At 40.9% G+C, this 19936-nt stretch overlaps 2 protein-coding genes across 2 annotated transcripts; one reads left to right on the top strand and one right to left on the bottom strand.

Moving 5' to 3' along the window:
• Positions 1 to 347: 347 nt before the first annotated feature.
• LOC117403566 (ankyrin repeat domain-containing protein 34B-like) lies at positions 348 to 8300 on the top strand. Its single transcript, XM_034926185.2, has 2 exons — positions 348 to 1288; positions 4533 to 8300. The coding sequence occupies exon 2, from the start codon at positions 4583 to 4585 to the stop codon at positions 6134 to 6136; it is 1554 nt and encodes a 517-aa protein (XP_034782076.2). The 5' UTR covers positions 348 to 1288; positions 4533 to 4582; the 3' UTR covers positions 6137 to 8300.
• A 1327-nt stretch (positions 8301 to 9627) lies between these two features.
• LOC131697493 (protein FAM151B-like) lies at positions 9628 to 18902 on the bottom strand. The gene is made up of 6 exons (XM_058986613.1): positions 18616 to 18902; positions 16062 to 16190; positions 15287 to 15446; positions 13056 to 13276; positions 12193 to 12328; positions 9628 to 10610 (listed from the first exon to the last, which is right to left on the bottom strand). Exons 1-6 carry the CDS (start codon positions 18635 to 18637, stop codon positions 10448 to 10450), a joined length of 831 nt encoding a protein of 276 aa, XP_058842596.1. The 5' UTR covers positions 18638 to 18902; the 3' UTR covers positions 9628 to 10447.
• Positions 18903 to 19936: the final 1034 nt, after the last annotated feature.

Here is a 19936-nt window from a genome sequence, read left to right as displayed (position 1 = left end):
AAGATCATTACTCAGACCTCCCAGTTCTTCAACTAATACGTATCTAATACGTATCTGTGTGGCATTCATTACAACTTCCCAATCAGACAGCACATTTGAGCCCTGAGTGAGGTCATTGACCTCTCAACGTCAACAGAGGTCAAGCCTCCAGTGATTTCACATGTGAAAATAGTGTTCCAGGACACAGAAATGCACTTACATCTATGTAATCTATCATGTTGTTATGACACATGGTGTTAAAATAGCAAATTATCATTGTCAAAGGTCATTTACCTCTCACGGTTGTCAGAGGTCAAATCCAAGATGACTCCACATCTGAAAACAAACCTTAGGGTGTGTAGAAACTGTGGAAAATGTCATGCTTTTATCATAAAATGCACAATACCGTTTATATATGAGTTTATCAGCTGTACTAAAAGAGCATTCACATTCACACTGTCCAATGTACCCAAGCTTTTATTTACATTTAACACATTGAAATGAAATCTGGAAACGAGGCATAATATGAAAAAAGTAATGCATTTATTAAATCATTGATAAGGGATTTCATCTTTAATATGTAATACAATATAGTATACTGTATATTTAGCAAGCCCACTGTTTAATAACACCCCTTTAACCTTCTACACCCCAGTGTCATCCCATCCTAATGTCCTGTCCACCTCCATATTGAGTACAACCACCTGAACAATTAATATTCCTAATGTCTATAAAGGATTCCCAGAAATTAAGAATGGGATGAAGTTGAACGTTCGGCAGTGGTCAAACTGGAACTAACTGGCTGTACTGTCCACCCAGGCTCTATCTATGGAACTCTGGAATCCCCTCTGCTTCAGAACACCCTCAAGAGTCTTTCTCATTGGCTGAGTGCTCCTGTCACTTGGCATCACACTCAGCCACACCCCCTCAGCCTTTATCAGACTTTTAGATACAGCAAGAGATCGGTGTGCCTGTCTCTTATGAACCTGAATGAGTGAAAGCATGCTGTCTGAAATTACTTGTGACATTTCCAGGAGCCCTTTTAGCTTCCATTAGTAACCACCATACTGGAACTTTATAAGTATTGTTTTTTGAAAATTTCAAGGACTACAATAACTGGCTAAATATACATACATGTGTACATACATACATATACATTTATGTATTCATTTTTTTTTTTTTAATAAAAAGGCTGAACACAGCAGGCAAGTCTCTCCAGAGTGGATTACCAGTGCCTGTGTGCTGTGTGAGATGTAACCTGAAGCACTGTCAAACAGCAGAGTGAGAGCTGCAAGCAGGATAGATGCCGGTAAGTGTGTTATCCTTATACACAATTATACAGTGGCTTGTGTTTTGTAATGGTCCTAGAATAGAAGTGCATTGATGACTTGTTCGATACATGTTGTAGTATTACTTCCAGCTAGGTGGAATGTAAAACCTGCAAGAATGACCCTGTGGTTTCTTTCGAGCTGCATTCTTCGGGGTATCACTCGGACTGATTGAAATGTTTCATCTTCTGAAGCACTGTGCAGTGCGTGCACTGACCTAACGTACATCTCAACACATGGGGAGTGTGAACTAGAAATAGTTACTGGGGGAATTGGACGTTCATTCCAGAATGCAATGCAGTATTTCAACTTTATACATATTGAACATTTGGTAACAAAAATAGAACAAATAGAACAAAAATTCTTTAGCAGCACACCTAATCGATGCATGCAGTAATTACAAGGTGCCACTCAGGAAATGTACTCTGATATACAAACTGTTGATAATTTAAAAAAAGGACCAAACAAACAACATCATTTCACTTAAATAATGGTAAGTTTAAAGCTGAGCATTGAATCACGTTTGTATTTCTGTTTACTGTTTGTTCTCCTATGAATAGCAGTTCTGATCTGACACTAAGTGGGATTGCTTCCTATGCATCTCATTCATTAATTGTACAAGTAAATAAATACTGTGTACAGTACCTTTATACACCCTACCCTTTGTGGCTCATATGTGGATTTGCTTTTATATTTGCCTTCATCATTGCAATACTTTTGCTGGCCATTCTGATTTCTATTAGCTCTCCTGTAACCATCAGGTATAGAAATTGGAGAAACCCATGAAGCCATCAATTAAGAAACAAAACCGTGAATAACCTCTTCAAAAATTATTAATACATGTTTTAAAAAATCTTAGATGAATCTGTAAAAGCCCCAAATCTCAGACTATGCATACGTCAGTTAGTTACCCCTTCCTGTGTTGTTAGTTTCAATCTCCTGCTTGTTTTCACACTTGCGTTTTCGTCTATATTTTTATTCGACTTGACTTTATTTTCTTAGCAGTGTTTGCTGCTCTCTCTCTCTCTCTCTCTCTCTCTCTCTCTCTCTCTCTCAAAGGGTAGAATCATTGCTAAGAGGTGTAGTGCAAGGAATACAGCAATCTAGGTTTCTCAGAATTAAAGGAAAGCAGGAACATTAACAGAACCCAAATTAACCAGCGCCGACTTCTGCTGACTAACTAATCGATGTAACAAGCAGTTGCTAAGGACGGGACTGCATGCAATTCATTGCTGCCAAAGACACTCCGAGTGTCAAAGTGTGCTTGTGTGTGTGTGAGCTTCTGAGTACTGCTGTGTCTGTTTACTCAGCTCATGATAGATATCGGTGGACGCGAGCACCTTACCAGGGGTGTCAGCACGACGAACCGTTAACATGTGAAATGTTCAGTAGATATTGATATACATTAGTGTTGGAACGTGTTATCCAATGCAAGGGAATGGCAATGAACTCTAGTCAGGAATTTTTTTTTTTCTTTTTTATTATTTGTTTATTTAGCAGACGCCTTTATCCAAGGCGACTTACAGAGCCTAGGGTGTGTGAACTATGCATCAGCTGCAGAGTCACTTACAATTACGTCTCACCCGAAAGACGGAGCACAAGGAGGTTAAATGACTTGCTCAAGGTCACACAATGAGTCAGTGCCTGAGCCGGGATTTGAACCGAGGACCTTCTGGTTACAAGCCCTTTTCTTTAACCACTGGACCACACAGCCTCAATGCAGACCAGACCGGCTCTTTTCATAGTGTTTAAGAAGCTTGCTTGTGGTTCGCCGGTTCACGCCCAGCCTCTACCCCATTACACTAACTGCAATGATTTGTATCTCATAGATTGTCTGCAGCCGGTCGCTGAGGTTTAAGAAGGGAAGAGTGTAATGGACGGTATTGTGTAAAGCACTCACGTAACGGGTCATGGCCCGTCTGTGAGATGAGACGAGGTTACAAGCTTTATAACCAAGTATGAAGGCAAGTCCGGCTCTTTTCAATAGCTGTTACACCTAGTATTGCAAATCACAGCAAACAATGCTCATAGATACAGTAGGATGTTTTCCAGGTTCTGGAGAATCACATTGTATAACAACTAGAACATCTGTTTTGTACCCCCAACGATTAGAATCATGCATGCATTTCCAGTCCATTCAGACACAAGCTTTCATAGAAACTAACACCTAGGCCATACATGAATATGTACAAAAGCAGAAAATAAAGAGACTGCAGCAATGCTTCATTTTAAACACGATTGGTCAATAAGATAAAACCTTTTTGCATCTTCTCAAAATGACTTCATTACAGTTCTGTGTTCCATTATAATACCTACTCTTGTTTTATAATGCTTGCATTTCCGCCTGTGCCTCAACCTTTCCTTCGTTTTCTCTCCTTGGCCTGTCATCTTTATTGATGGAGTAATTGAATGGTACGGAAACTTTTGAAAAGACTCTGTTCCTGAAGTTTTACTCCCACCTGCATTGTATCCGCTAGACAGATGGTCAGATTCAACCCTGAGGTTTTCACAAATCTTTTCTGTAGATATTTCTTTTTTTTCATTTTTATTAACTCAGATGTGACGCAGTTACTTTTGTAACTCTGCAATAAAAAGAAGCTGCAGAACTGTGAAAGCAAGGTTAAAGCTGACAATAAAGCTATTGAGGCATCAGCCCTGAAGCTACATTCTGTATGTGCTGTGTTCAGATGCTTTGATTTTTATGTGACTCAAATCATACAAGATTCACATTCAAAATCTCAATACATGAAATAATGACAGTACTTTTTAGTGTTTGCTTACGCGGGGGAAATAGTCTTAATTTGTCATTGCTATCATACAGTAATTTATCAGAAAAACAACCTTGTGCTACAGTGCACTTTCCACCAGTTGGATAACAGGCCGCTGTCACGGACAGCTGATGTGGGTGTGGTCAGACCAGTGATTGCAGGGTGGAATGTGAGCTGCTGGGCTCACGTTTATTTAAACAGAAGAAAACACACAATTTTAAACAAAACACAAAAGAAACGGCGCAATAGCCAAAATAAACAAAACACACTAACAAGTATCACGCTGGTGCAAACCAGCTTGAATAGCAACTGTTATTTTACTTTTACCGTGCTCTCTCTCTCAACACATGACTCCCAACTCTCACACAGTTTTTTTTTTGTTTGTCATTTAATGGGTGTATTGCTTTTTACCTGTCCAATAACTGGTTAGTTGATTTTTTTCTTTTGCCAATCTCAGGTCTTGGTCATCACACCCATGGAATACAATGACGTGAACCAATAGCCAGAATGGATGATGCGATGGAAGTGCGGACTGATGGCAACTCCCTGCTGAAAGCGGTCTACCTCTGCAGGCTGCGCCTCACCCGGCTGCTCCTGGAAGGGGGCGCCTATATAAACGAGAGCAACGAGCGTGGGGAGACCCCTTTAATGATTGCCTGCAAAACCAAGCATGTGGACCAGCAGAGCGTCAGCAAGGCTAAAATGGTGAAGTACCTCCTGGAGAACAGCGCCGACCCCAACATCCAAGACAAGACGGGGAAGACGGCACTCATGCATGCCTGCCTGGAGAGGGCAGGGGTGGAGGTGGTGTCCCTGCTCTTGAAGAGCGGAGCCGATCCCAGCCTGGACGACCACTCAAGCAGCTCAGCCCTGGTGTACGCTGTCAACTCGGAAGACAAAGACACCCTGAAAGTCCTCCTAGATGCCTGCAAGGCTAGGGGCAAAGAGGTCATTATCATCACCACGGACAAGTCGCTATCAGGGAGGCAGATGACCAAGCAGTACCTGAACGTGCCTCCCCCTCCAGACCTCGACGACAGGCATTCCCCAATCCCTTGCATGTCTCCATCAGAGATCGAGCTGAAAACCACCTCTCCGTTATCCACCTGCACTGACCAGGAACCGCACTTGTTCAACTTCAAAGACCAAGGACCTCACTCTAACGGCAAAGGTTTGTCACAGCCTGGTTCCCCCACCAGAAAGCCCAGCCCAGCCCGTGGGGTCGCCAAGCTGCTCCACCTGCAGCGTCTCCACTCCGAACCCTGGCTGAAGATCCCCCAGTCCCTCCTCCACCAGAACAAAGCCATGTCCTTAAATGAAGACCTGCAAGACATCACCCCGGAGGAAGAGGTCAACAGGCTACCCTTCCTCAAGCAGCATGTCACCCGGCACCAGAGCATCGACGTGAAGGACACCAACGGCTTGCTGAAGACCTTAGAGCAGGTGCCCAGGAAGATGTCCTACGATGAGATTTACTCCCACTCCTCTCACGTCGATGCCTGCCGGAACAGCAGCGCCGTCCCTGTAGACCAGGACCCCGATTCCGTTCAGATCCTCGCTGTGTCGAGCCTGAGAAACATTGTCCAGAGACGCAACATCGGAGTGGATCACTACAGCTCGGATTCCCAGCTCCCTGTGTACACCACACCTGTGGCCAGCGAAGACAGCAAGGGGCTTCTGGAGAAGAAGCTCATCTCCATGCGGTCTTCCACCATGTCCAGCTCGAGGGAGTCTCTGGAGAACGTGTGCGCTGCTTCAGTGAGCAGGAGGCACCCGGGGGTGTTGGAGCGCAGGGGGTCGGGAGCCTTGCTTTTAGATCACATTTCTCACACGAGGCCAGGCTACCTCCCTCCTCTCAACCCCCACCCACCAATCCCAGACATCGGGGCCAACAATAACAAGCCTGCTGGGGTCATCTCTGGTGGCCCCAAACCCCTTATTCCCACCGCGCCTGCCTTCCCAAAGGATCTCAAAGCTAAGAAAATGCTGCTACGGAGACACTCGATGCAGACTGAACAGATTAAACAGCTAGTTAATTTTGAGGAGATTTTCGGTCATTAATTTGTGAAGATTGAGCCATTGTCTTTGATTGTAAAATATACATTCCATAGCATTTTGTGTGCTCTTATTTCTGCTGTAGTGCATCTGTTCCTGTTTGCTATTAAGTATGACATCTCATTTTGTTACAAACATTGTACGGGACCCAAAGAGAAGGTGACCATATGGCTTTGTGTTCAGCGGGACAGTTTGGGATAGTTCAGGCTTTTCAACTCACAACCCAATGCATTCTGGTGTAGTCCTGCTTCTCTTAAAGACAGGTAAAACAGAGTTTATTTTGTTGGGTAGGGTGTGTGGCCCCTCCCTATCTGAATCAGGTCAGAATGGCACTAGTTATCATAAGAATGTGATAACACTGATGATGGCACAGGGCTGAATGGCACCAGTTATTATAAGAATGTGATAACACTGATGATAGCACAGGGCTGAATGGCACCAGTTATTATAACAATGTGATAACACTGATGATGGCACAGGGCTGAATGTTTAAGACTCATAGTCTATGGATGATCAATCAATCAATCAAATGATATATTCCATGCCAAGACTTTTCCTAATACTTTAATGTTGTTATTTAATAAATATTTAAGTATTTGGAATATTAGTCTTGCACCTGTGCAGATACGTAAAGGGAATGCTGCACATTCTGAATAATTCAAACTTCATTTGCAAAGATGATTATTTATTATGTATTGTAAAATATATCATTTAATAAATTATGTAACTATATTTAAAACAATTGTTTTGCCTCTGTAGAATGGTGATTATGCATATCCAATGATTTTGAGAACTGACTATCAAAACATTCACCCCTGTAAAAGTTTACCTTAGTAACAAAATGTAATAAAGCATTGTAAAATACACAGTATAACTACTGGAAAAGCATGGTCAAACTAAAAATGGTTGCACTACTTTTACAAGGGCAGTACCATACAGATTCAATTTAGAAGGTGATCATTTGAACCTGTGATAGCTAGTCTCCCACCTCCTCAGATATTTGAATATTTTGTTCACCTAAAAAACAACTGGTCATTTCCATAACAGAAAAAAAATGTACTGGAAAAAAGTTGTTATTTTTGGTTTTGCATGTGACAAAAACACACACAGTAAAACCGACTGGGTTTATTGTTGGTTTTGAGACAACACATGTTAAGACAATAGAAGTTACTGTTAGTCCTCACTATTCTTTCTTGTCTCGCTAGTCTTGCTTGACTTTGTTTTCATTGGGTCTTTATGAGATAAAAAAAAAAAAAAATTCAATCTCCTTGTTTTTCCATTCTTTGTCACTGAAAATAAAATCACCCCTTAATTTAAATAAAGGAGAACTTAAAATGTGCTAAGGAAGTCAGGAGTTGTCCCCACTTAATAACCCCCTTAAGCACTCCCTGAACCCACAGTGGAGTGAAATAAAGAAGTAAACACACCTTTCAACATGTATGACAAGTAAGGGGAATTAAAATAAGATTAACGGAAGAATGACCTTAACATTAGTAGCATTCTTGAGATCGACCAATAAAAAGAAGGTGACTTTCAGGGGGAGATGAAGGGATCTGGCTCCAGAATGGGTATGGTGGTAAACTGGTCAGTTCCCACCGAACCCCAGGCTAGCGTTTCTAATCAAATCCATGCAGTCCATGCACAGGCCGCAGCACTCTGACAGCTCTATATACACAAGATATCGCTGCGTTTGTCAAGTCTGGCTGTGTACACGAACCATGAGAACCTCAACGCAGCACCCTGCTGCAGCACCACCCAAAGCTAATGTCAGTCTGATAACATTCAAAGTCAAATAACGCAGCAATTCCCTCGTTTCCAATTGAAATACAGAACCCTACAAACAATAGAGCTTATCTCGCATGTTGTCTTGCACAGCAGGTCAAACAGAAAGCTATGTATAGCAACAACAAACCCTGTTGGAGGCACAAAAGATCTCAATTGCTGTCTATCACTTACGTGTTTTTGTGAGTTTGAACTTGTTTGAACTTGTTCTGCTAAATATTATTCCGTCATGCCATGCTGTTTTTATTTGATTTCTAGAGAACGAAAAAATAAAAAAAATTGTGTTTAAATGAAAAGGTGTACAATATCGCCCACTTTACACACACTGGGATGTACGTGTTTACTTGGATCTGTAATCTACTGAGGAGAAAATGAGAAACAAACAACTTGAGAGTGCTTCAGAGCCATGAAATGTTTAATAATGTAACTGTACATTGACACAGCTAAATGAGTGAGCCTCTGAACCAATGCCAATGCTTCTGAGCACCACTGTACTGTATATACTGTACAGGGGTATCAAAGTTTTGGACAGCTTGATGGCTCAGAAATAAAGTAACATTTAACAGAATGCTGTTTCACCATGTAATTGCACAGCAGTTAGTAAGAGCATGAATCATTGGTAGTTATGCTATGCATGCCTACGGAACCCATGGACTAAGCGTTTGATTACCAAGCTCCTCTTTGGGGATTGTGTCTGGTTTGGCTGCTTGTTACTCAGGGATTACAAGCCTGGTTAACACAGTGAGATGGATGATCCGCTGTCCTAACAGCAGAAAGTATGACCTGCATGCTTTGTGAAGCATTTCGAGAGGCTGCAGGTTGTTTTGTTTTTTTCTGAAAATGAAAGTGGTGTCAGAACATGAGGTAGCAGCCAGCTTTCAACATTTCACAATTATTATACCCCCACAAACTACAATATTTAATAACACACTGTTGATTCTATTAATGACAGTTTCCAATACAATTCTTTTCATGCGGATCATGCCTGTCATCCAGGGGTGAAATTCTCCACAGGTACTCGTATGCACAGCCGGGTGTAAACATTTTAAAAACTGAGACAATCTGAGTGCCAATGAATAAATACTTTAAAAATGTATACATATCGGTACACGACACATTTATAAATACATAATAAAATAACTGATCAATTATAACTAATTCACCATAAACAAAGAAGCTGAAAATACTGAAAGCGTTGTACCCTGTGCTTGTATCACTCATGTACCGTACTGTAATATAACACTTAAGTTAAACCTTAAATGACAAGCATTAAGTAATATTACACTATGCAGTAACTGCTGTAGAGAGGGAGTTTTGTTTCAAGATATCCTAAAAAATAGATGATGTTATAAAAAATGGTATACAAAAAAACAACTGTGCTATGAAAAAATGATACAAAAGGTCTAAGTCAAACAATGCACTATAGAGGCTAAAATCCCCCTCAAATGTATTATGTAACAGGCACTGCTACTACTAATGATGTACCTGGTCATATTAATCTCCATAGTATTCTCTGAAATCATCCCCATTCTTTCCAGACCCTGGGTACTCATCTACAACAGGACCTGGCCATGCTACAATAATAGCCTTGGATTAGAACATATATGCCTGTTTCTTTGCTTATCTTACAATAATATGTTCTGTGCGCTTCTCTGTTGGGTTTCGGTGCAGATTAATTACCATGATCTATTACACAAAAAGATTTTTCAGGCAGAAACAGTATAAAAGTTTTTATTTTTATTTTGAGTTTATCCCTGGTATTGTGGTTTCTGCACAAGAAACAAAGTGACAAAAGACACATTTTCATAAAGTAATATCATCACTGTGGTTTAATTCTGCTTTTTTTTTTTAGATGTGTGTGCAAGTGAAAACTCACATTTAACTTAAACTCTTCAAAATGTTTTAGAAAGAGGGACATTTTACAAAGAAATTATTTATAATATTTATCCACTATGTAATTTATGGCGAACACTGACATGGATTTTGCCTTCAAATTCATGTGCAGCAATGTTCTTTTCAAATATTTCAAGTAGTTTCTCCGTCACACTAAATAACTATTACTCCATAATAATGATAATTACTCCACACAGCTGTTTTCATGTTGCACTGCTAAAGTCTTCTCTCGTTGATCAATGAATGAGCACTGACTCAAAGTGAAATGGGCGGAGATTTCTGACTCATGCCAAAATGAATCTGATTAGAATGAAAGCTTGGCCAATCAACATGCAGTGATTATACTAAAGTTAATGGTGTGGCCAATAGCAGCTATCAGAAACAGTATGAGGAAACAGAATGCAAGCAGCATAAACATGAGCTGAATGAAAGTGTATTTGAGAAACGTTGCGCTAGTGGACTGTGAGTGGATGGCATGCATTTGCATTGGATGAAAAGCAGATTAAATTAGTCCCAGTACCGGCATCAAAATAAGTCCTGGTACAGAGTACCGGCAGAATTTCACCCCTACCCGTATCAAACCATATCTGTGGCAATAATGTTGGTTTCCAATGCAATGCCTCCACTGACTGAGTCCATCGGTTACTTTACTATTGAAGAATAACCTATAGCCTTCTTGAAAGCTGCATCCTGAGCCTCAGTGATGTCGTAGAATATCCTGGACTTGTCAAAGTTTTTCCTCAAGTACAGCAAGTCCTCCACAGGATACACATCATCCTTTCCTGTCCAGACGCTTAGACTGTACCTAAAGCAATACACAGAACACACGGCAGTAACATACAGCCAACCAGTGTCTTAATCACAGTACTGGAGAGTCGCCTATCACATCGCTCACGCCTGTCGCCACTGGTGTGAATGGTAGTGTTGCAGTGAAAGTACCATTTTATCACAGGACAAATCGCATCACGTCCGGTTTGTGGAGACCTTTCCTGTTGAAGGAGTGTAAAACTGTAGTGTAAAATGTATTAGTAAGTAGCGTCAATGTTGTTTTATTTGCTTGTTTATATTCCCCTTATTATTTTCCAGTGGTTCTGGGTTCTGGTGCTCCTATATTGAGTTATCATAATTTTTCTCTAAATCTGCCTTTGAGTTTGCTTTGAGGCTGTCTGGAGAACTAAATACCAGTCCATTCAAATCATGTGACAGTCTGACTTTCCAACTGTTAGCACTACAGACAGAGAGAGAGAGAGAGAGAGAGATTCTTTCATGATTTAATTTGAATGGAATGAAGAATGCTGTTCAGTCCTGGCACTGAAGAGTCTCAATAAACATTGAAGCAGCAGAACCCAGATCTACTCAGAAACACCGCACATGGTAAATTAAACCCATCCGAGTCTGCTTACTCTTTATTACTGCCCCCCGTTTGTCACTTTTTATTTTAACAATAGATACGCCTCTGCATTGTTGTGCCTTTGTAGTATCAGTTTAACAATACCACGTGAGTATACTCTGTAATGACTGAGAAACATGAAGCAGTGGCACAGCCCAAAACATGAAGCAGTGGCACAGCTGCAATTCTCTAGCCATGGAGGCATGCTGGCTCTCTGACAGAGGGCTGGTTCTTAATCTCACAGGCACCCTTACACGGCCTTGGCAATTTCATTTCATCAGACAAGAGTTTGTAATCTTCTTTACTGGCTCTTAAGCTTATTCAATTGTACCGGTATGCTGAGGGAACCTTGAGAAGGTTACAATTGAAACATGAAGTATTAGGCTGTGTTATAAAAAAAAAAAATTATATAAAAAAAAAAAATGACGCAGTTAGGCAGCTAAGATTAAGGGCTTGGTGATCAAAGCAGCTCTATGGAACTATGTTCATACATTTAAGATTAACACAAATCATGAAAATGTAAATTAGTAACTTTACTTCCCAAGATAACCTTTTTATGATGGTTGCAATCGTTGCGAGTGTTTGTTTGTTGCAACTACTTGAATATTGTGAGTTTTTTTGTGGGATTCCTCTCAGTTCTTTTTAACTTTAGGTGTATTGAAAAGGATCTGAAAGGGAAAGCAGTATCTACTGTGCTTCCATGCAGATCATGAATAAACCCCAGTAGAAGCACATGAGAACACAGAAAGTGTAAGAAGAAGAATGTCTATCTACAAATCATTTACAACCGTGTCCTCTGGTCCTGGCTTCTGCGCTGCGTTTAAAGTATTGGTGAGGGTTCATTTTGTCAACTCCTTTGAACTTTTTCTTTTAAGATTTTAAAGAGTTCAATCAAGTCCCCCTAATTCTTTGTTTTAGGCTGTATAGATTCAGTTCCCCCAGCCTCTCTTCAGAGCTCATTCCTTTAAGCCTGAGGAGAAGTCAGTATGATGCTCACCTGTCAGACTGCTGCAGCAGCCAGTGAAGCTGAGTGAAGGACTGTCTTAGCAGAGCTGCCCTGACTGGAAACGTGACGGGCTGCTGTAGGGCTCCACAGATCTGTTCCATCTCTTTCACCATCTCCCAGCTGTAGCCTGCCATTAAACAGGTGGAAACCGCTAGCACTTCCACTACAAAAGCTCAGCGCAGTCAAAGCATAGCAAAATGCAGTGAAAGCATTGTAAAGCACAGGTTAGCACTGCAAAGCCATGGCAAACTGTGGTAAATGCACAGTATGACCATTGGAAAAGCATGGGAAAATTAGAACAATTATATCAACTGTATTAGAAAAACACAGAAAAACATAAATTATAGCAAATGCAGAGGAAAAGCATGGGAAAATGACAGTGCAGATTTACTGTACCTTTTCCCAAGCCAACATCTTACAATGTCCACATTATCTTAATATTTATTTTCTTACTTGTTATTCATTATCTATTGCTGTGTCGGCTTATAGCATTATTTTATCAGGCTTACTACATAATGTCCTTTTAATCTGGTTGAAAACCACTGGGTGCTTTGAAAGATAACCATTAGGGGTGTGCAGCTGTCATTTCTGTCCCCTCTGAAACTGATATTTACAGATCTTCCATTTACTTACTGTTGACACAGAGGTCATTTCTAAAGCCTAAAAATTGATATTCTTCCATTATTTATATTGAGGCATCACAGGTTGAGTTGACAAGGAGTGACCCGTGTATTAATAGGCTATGCTCCTCCAACTGTGTTAATAAAAAGCAGTAATCTACGGCTAGGAAAAAAACAGAGCGAGAGAGAGCAATGTGACCCAGCCCGATGAAGTCTATCTGCAAGCCCACGTACCGTGGTTCTCTGTTTGAGGGCTCCAGCCTGTGGTCCACCCCAGAGACAGCACTGCGTGTGGGGAGACAGGGCACACCGTGTCCAGGAATCCCTTGGCTTCCACTGCTTGCCCGGGGCTCCCGTTGGGTCCTGGGAGAATATCAGCGTTTATCCACAGCGGGCGACTTTGCCGACTCTTCACTGACTCCAGGAGCCTAATGGAGGACTGCACAGCTTCCAGACTGGGGACCGGTAAACAATCATGCAACGTGTATTACAACAAAGCCATTCCTCTCAAACATACGCCACTTAACAGTCTAAGGCAGGGTGGCCAACACTGGTCCTGGAGACACGCAGGGTCTTCAGGCTTCCCTTCCACCCGAGCTCTCAATTACTTAATGAACCAATCATTTTATTAATTGGTAAACACATAAAAAAGTCCAGATATTTAGTCAATGATTTAAGGATACTCAGAAAACCTCAGAAAACTCAGCACCAGGGTTGGCCAGCCCTTTTCTAGGGTTTAATGAGTTTTGCTGGTGTTGATGCTTTTTATAATGCCCACTTGAGAAGAGGGTTGGGTTATGGACCTTTGCCAGCAACTTTCAACCCAATCAAATACATAATATACCAACCATTTAGATGAGAGTTGGTTTTCACAAGAATCTCAAAAATCAGTATTCAGTGTTCTACGTTACATGAATATGTATTCAATTTCCATGATAGCATGGTGAAGGCTATTGGGTTACAAAGATATAGTCTTTCAATAGCTCTGCCAACCAAACAAAACACTGTTTGTTTTTAGTGAAAAATCTGCTCAGTCTTTGAGCAAAGAAAACAGCTTTATTTCAACTGCAAACTCTTTACCAAACGAAATAGCACCATCTAGTGTTTATTTGCTGCAATAGCAGGATAGTGTTTCTGACGTCACTATAGATTTTTGCCCCTCACTAGTTGCTACTGTCTTTACCCAGATTCAGTAGAATGAACACTCAAGGCAGGTGTAACTGGGTTACTACTGTATGTATTAATTTAGTAAATGTATAAAGTGTCTCTCCTCCTCCTCCCCCCCCCCCCCCCCCAGTACATAACTGTATGAAACATGTACTGTATTTTCTAGCACTGCGAGCGCCAATCCCTTTAAGACACAGTGCAGATGCTACAATGCTGTCCATGCAAAGCACTGGCTGCAGCTATGAGATTGTAGTTTATTTTAAGATGCACAGGTGTTATATCTATCAGAAGTTTTAAGTATAGTGCCCCAAGTAAGATTAAGTAGATTTAAATGTCTTGTTTTTAACATTTCCCTCACTGCAAACACTCTTAGTGGTCACGTTGCTCCAATGTTGAGCTAGTATCGTTAATCTCGAAGTATGTCTTTACCTGCTTTGAGCTTGTCTGGAGAATCCACTGAACATCCTTCCTCCTTCTATTCAGATCATGTGACTCAGACTTTTCTGCCAATCTTTCATATTCATAGCTAGGCAGATTTGTTAACAACAATACAGGTGCAACAGAACCCAGAGCCACTCTGTGTTCCATTTCTTCAGGAGCGCACCCCTCCCCCCGATACTATAAACAATACAGGTGCAACAGAACCCAGAGCCACTCTGTGTTCCATTTCTTCAGGAGCGCACCCCTCCCCCCGATACTATAAACAATACAGGTGCAACAGAACCCAGAGCCACTCTGTGTTCCATTTCTTCAGGAGCACACTCCCCCCGATACTATAAACAATACAGGTGCAACAGAACCCAGAGCCACTCTGTGTTCCATTTCTTCAGGAGCGCACCCCTCCCCCCGATACTATAAACAATACAGGTGCAACAGAACCCAGAGCCACTCTGTGTTCCATTTCTTCAGGAGCGCACCCCTCCCTCCCCCCGATACTATAAACAATACAGGTGCAACAGAACCCAGAGCCACTCTGTGTTCCATTTCTTCAGGAGCGCACCCCTCCCCCTGATACTATAAACAACACAGGTGCAACAGAACCCAGAGCCACTCTGTGTTCCATTTCTTCAGGAGCACACTCCCCCCCCCCCCCCCACGATACTATAAACAATACAGGTGCAACAGAACCCAGAGCCACTCTGTGTTCCATTTCTTCAGGAGCGCACCCCTCCCCCCGATACTATAAACAATACAGGTGCAACAGAACCCAGAGCCACTCTGTGTTCCATTTCTTCAGGAGCACACTCCCCCCCCCCCCCCCCACGATACTATAAACACGTTTGAAAAGCAAGCGATACCTTTTGAAATCCAGCTTGATTCCTTTATCAGACAGCAGCACCTCGTTCAGCCAATCCTGTAGCGTGATGTCACTGTCACTGTGGGGAGGGTGCGCCATGATTGGTTCTCTCGGCTCACGCCCCCGGAGTAGAACATCTGCTTCAATCATGTGAGCTGCACCTGGATATGCATGCAATTTGAAAATAAATCCCCCCACACAGCACAGTACTATAGCACACACTGCTGTCCTTCTACCCCAGCTGGCACCTGATTACAGACTTACCCATACTCTCTAACCTACACAGAGCTTCATCTTACAAAGTGATTACATCTCACAAGAGACATCGATAAACCGTACCTGCATTCGTTACAGAGGTCTCCCATGTGCACTTCTGAAAGAAAACATGTTGCAGTAAACTGCATTTTCATTTGAAATCATGACACATGGTACTACACTAGCTGAAAGAAACCTGTTTGCAGCCCATGCTTTCAGGTAGTGTCGCACTTCCTTGGTTACTTTACCTGAACTCTGCTCAAAGCAAACCATAGAAATGAGAAAAAAAAGGGGACGGTAAAAACAAAAAAGTTTGATCAAACTGAGGTTACACCAACATCAGACTTTAATTTATTTATTTGTAAAAATAGCCCTTTCTTAAAATAACCGCTCTTAAAGAAATGCACCACCTGTAGTGTTGTATTTGTCCGTTGTTCCATCAGTACATTTGCAGTTTAACTTGTTTGAAGCCTTAGACATACTTTTCTGTGTGTTTAATTGGAGTTTTAGTTTCTGCTTACTTTTTAAAGCTTCCGCTGTGCTGGCCTTGCTGTTAGCGGCATGGTACCAGGTGACCTGACCCCCATCTCTGTCTGGAATCTGTCCTTTACTGATGAAGTAGTCAAGTGCAGCCCCAACACTGTGTCCTCCTGAAGTACACGGATCCCAACAGCAAAGAGAAGCACATCAGTAATATCGACGTCACTTCAGACAAGGTGCATTACTGAACTAATGCTCAATACACACACACACTTACTTCTAGGTTTGAAACAATAAGAAACAGTACTTAGAGGAAGAAAAAAAAAGCTATAGTTTAAAATCTGAAACTGGAACTGTAATGCATTCGTTTATGGACATTCATGAAGAGGATATTGCCATAGTACTGGACACGGATCAGTTTGTCCTCAGTCACGTGGAACAGAACATGGTAGGGAGAAGAACATTGTTTGGGAAGATTTGATGGTGGTCTGTTACTTGTGCTGTGTTATAGATAATACAGTTGTTCAGATTACCCCACACAATATGACAATGTAACTGTATACAGTTTTCACGTTTAATCGAATGCTGCTCATTGTTGTAGTTCCTCCACACACTTTCAGTTATCCTTTCAGCTCCCCCAGGGCTGGGTTGTACCAGCTGTGCGTAAGTTCATTCCAATGTTAGAACGTAAAGTCTCTTGTAAGTCCTTAGTTGTCACTAATTAGTTTATAACTAAGCGCTCTCTTATTTCAGTTGCACCACGTGTACTTAAGACAGTACTTTGTTAGTTTATCAACTAGCGGGTCATACTACGTCGGTGACGTCATCGCTGCAGCTCGAAACTCCCACTGAAGAAACACGTATGGACAGAACCTTTAAACTACCGACAATAAACATAAAACTTCATGGGAACGTTAAGAATGTTGCGTTTTAGAGATTAAAACTGAGAAGAGCAATCTTGTTTTGTTCGTACTTCATATCTTAAAGCTTCACACTTCCCTGTTACTTATAAAAATCCAGTTGTTACGATTAAAAAAAAATAATTCCCGCGGCTCCTCCTACTGTTGTCTCCCTGTTACCCCTGATAGACAAGCTGACAACAAGACAGCTAATTAATTCAAGATTATTTTGTACTGGGAATTGTCATTATATTTACATAAGAACATAAGAAAGTTTACAAACGAGAGGAGGCCATTCAGCCCATCTTGCTCGTTTGGTTGTTAGTAGCTTATTGATCCCAGAATCTCATCAAGCAGCTTCTTGAAGGATCCCAGGGTGTCAGCTTCAACAACATTACTGGGGAGTTGGTTCCAGACCCTCACAATTCTCTGTGTAAAAAAGTGCCTCCTATTTTCTGTTCTGAATGCCCCTTTATCTAATCTCCATTTATGACCCCTGGTCCTTTTTTCAAGTCAAATAAGTCCCCTAGGTCGACATTGTTAATACCTTTTAGGATTTTGAATGTTTGAATCAGATCGCCGCGTAGTCTTCTTTGTTCAAGACTGAATAGATTCAATTATTTTAGCCTGTCTGCATACGACATGCCTTTTAAACCTGGGATAATTCTGGTTGCTCTTCTTTGCACTCTTTCTAAAGCAGCAATATCCTTTTTGTAACGAGGTGACCAGAACTGAACACAATATTCTAGGTGAGGTCTTACTAATGCATTGTAGAGTTTTAACATTACTTCCCTTGATTTAAATTCAACACTTCTCACAATATATCCAAGCATCTTGTTAACCTTTTTTATAGCTTCCCAACATTGTCTAGATGAAGACATTTCTGAGTCAACATAAACTCCTAGGTCTTTTTCATAGTTCCCTTCTTCAATTTCACTATCTCCCATATGATATTTATAATGCACATTTTTGTACATATATGGTATAAAATATTGAATATTTAAAACCGAGTTTTAAGAAAGTTTACAAATTAATATAACTTTAACAACGTTCATGGCTGTTATGTGTGAGCCATAACGGATAAGAAATATACATATTTAATTATACATTAAAATATAACCCTGGTGAAAAATTCCTATAGGAAATCCTATTGGAAATTTTATAGGAATGCTTCAGAAATTGAAAATTCCTACCGGATCATACAAGAACTTTACAATTAATTATATTTTTTATCCTATAAATCGTATAAGAAACTTTAGAATCCAACAATATTTAAAAGGATTTCCTATAATTAATCAAGACGGTGTATGCAGTCTCGCAGGATTCGCTTACGACAAAAATTATGAACAAAATCATCTTCAAAGAGAAGCTCACGCAGCAAAAACCTTACACCTGCTTAAAGGTATACGTCGATTTTAAGCAACAACCGGTCTCACGTTGTAACTATAGCTGGTGCACCCCGTTAAAATGCAGTAATGTAAAATCGACGTTAGAAAAGCCTTACTCTTTAACTAGTGTAAGACCTTACACGCACAGCCGGTGCAACCCAGCCCTGGCCCCTTGTGCCATATCATGCTAGGAGGATCCTTAGCTTCCCTTTAACCACTGGATGGAAGACAACATCATTTACAACAACGACCTTGACGTATTTATTTAACATGCTCGCGTTCCTAATAAGTAAATCTACAAATCCTACCGCAACTAGCAATGCATGCCATAGCTGGGTCAGCAGCAGAAGAGGATACTTTCGTTTGAGGTACAATATGGCCGCCAAAACAAAAACCGAATAACTGTCACTCCATTATTGCAGCAACGATGCAAACAAGCCTTCACTCAGCGCTGAGGAAACTGCTACAAGTACCGCTGTCGGATACTCTATAGTTCCCAGAGTACAAAACTTCCCACTATGGTTTCCGTTTCCGTCGCAATGTGTTCCTTTAATGAAATGTCGGCTATTATTTATGTATGTATTTATTTATTTATTTATAAAATAATGGCGTTCTTTGGGGGGGTGAACGTTGGGAAATGAAGTCTTTCTTTTTCACTTCAAATACGTGGCAGTAAATACGTGGCACGTAATAGCAAAGCGTTGTCGCGGTCCTTCCTGGGATATGTAGTCTTTAGACATGTATCGCATATCGCGAGCGGCACTGTTCCATCAACGCATCACGAGTTGTTCTATATAATCCTATGGTGGTGTTGTTTCTAGTTGTCTTTTTTTCTTTGAATAAAATATTCCAGTATTTATTACACATATTCAACAGTTTGGCAACATAGGTGACGCACTTGTATTATTTACTTTACACGGACAGTACTAATTTAGCATATAGTTTTTAACATCACTATATTGCGGTAATTTTGGGACTTACCTTCAGGGGACAATAACGAGTTCACTGCATTTACCATGTGGAATGCTGGAGTTACTCGTGTATAAGGGTTTAAAATGCGAACGAGTATTTCTGTTGTGCAAAGTTATACAGAAAAAAATGGTCATACGAATCCCCTATTGTGCTCTTTTCCCTTATAAAATGATATTGAGGTTATTGACGGGGGTTGTTTAATTAAGAGGAATCAGTAAGACACCTACCTCAATGTAAGTGTTTGCCTTTATTAATGAGGGTGTTGCCTCTGAGCCACTAGTCTTAAGCTTGACAGAAATCTTTACAATTTATAGAGCACTTCAAAAAAACGATCAAAGTGGTTTACCTGTGCCATCATCTGCATCTTCATGCTGAACACACTACAATATCGTTGTGTTTATTTATTTAAACCAAGAAACTAAACAAAGGTTCCACGAGGTTGCATCTATCTGTCTTGCTTTACAAGTAATTGTATTAACAACCTCTAGTGGTGGACCAGTTTCTCTCCAGACTGTCCAAGCAATACATTGTAGTTCTTGATTTGAATGTGCGCTTTGCTTGTGTGACTCATGTACAATGGCTTGTGTGCAGACAGAAGGGGTAGAATGACTACTAATTTGGCAGTGGAATAGTTCACATAAAAACAAAATCGACCAG

Source organism: Acipenser ruthenus, chromosome 2, assembly GCF_902713425.1.
Source record: "Acipenser ruthenus chromosome 2, fAciRut3.2 maternal haplotype, whole genome shotgun sequence".
Taxonomy (NCBI): Eukaryota; Metazoa; Chordata; class Actinopteri; order Acipenseriformes; family Acipenseridae; genus Acipenser; species Acipenser ruthenus.
The sequence above is the reverse complement of the archived record's forward strand: the minus strand, read 5'-3'. Positions and strand labels throughout refer to the sequence as shown.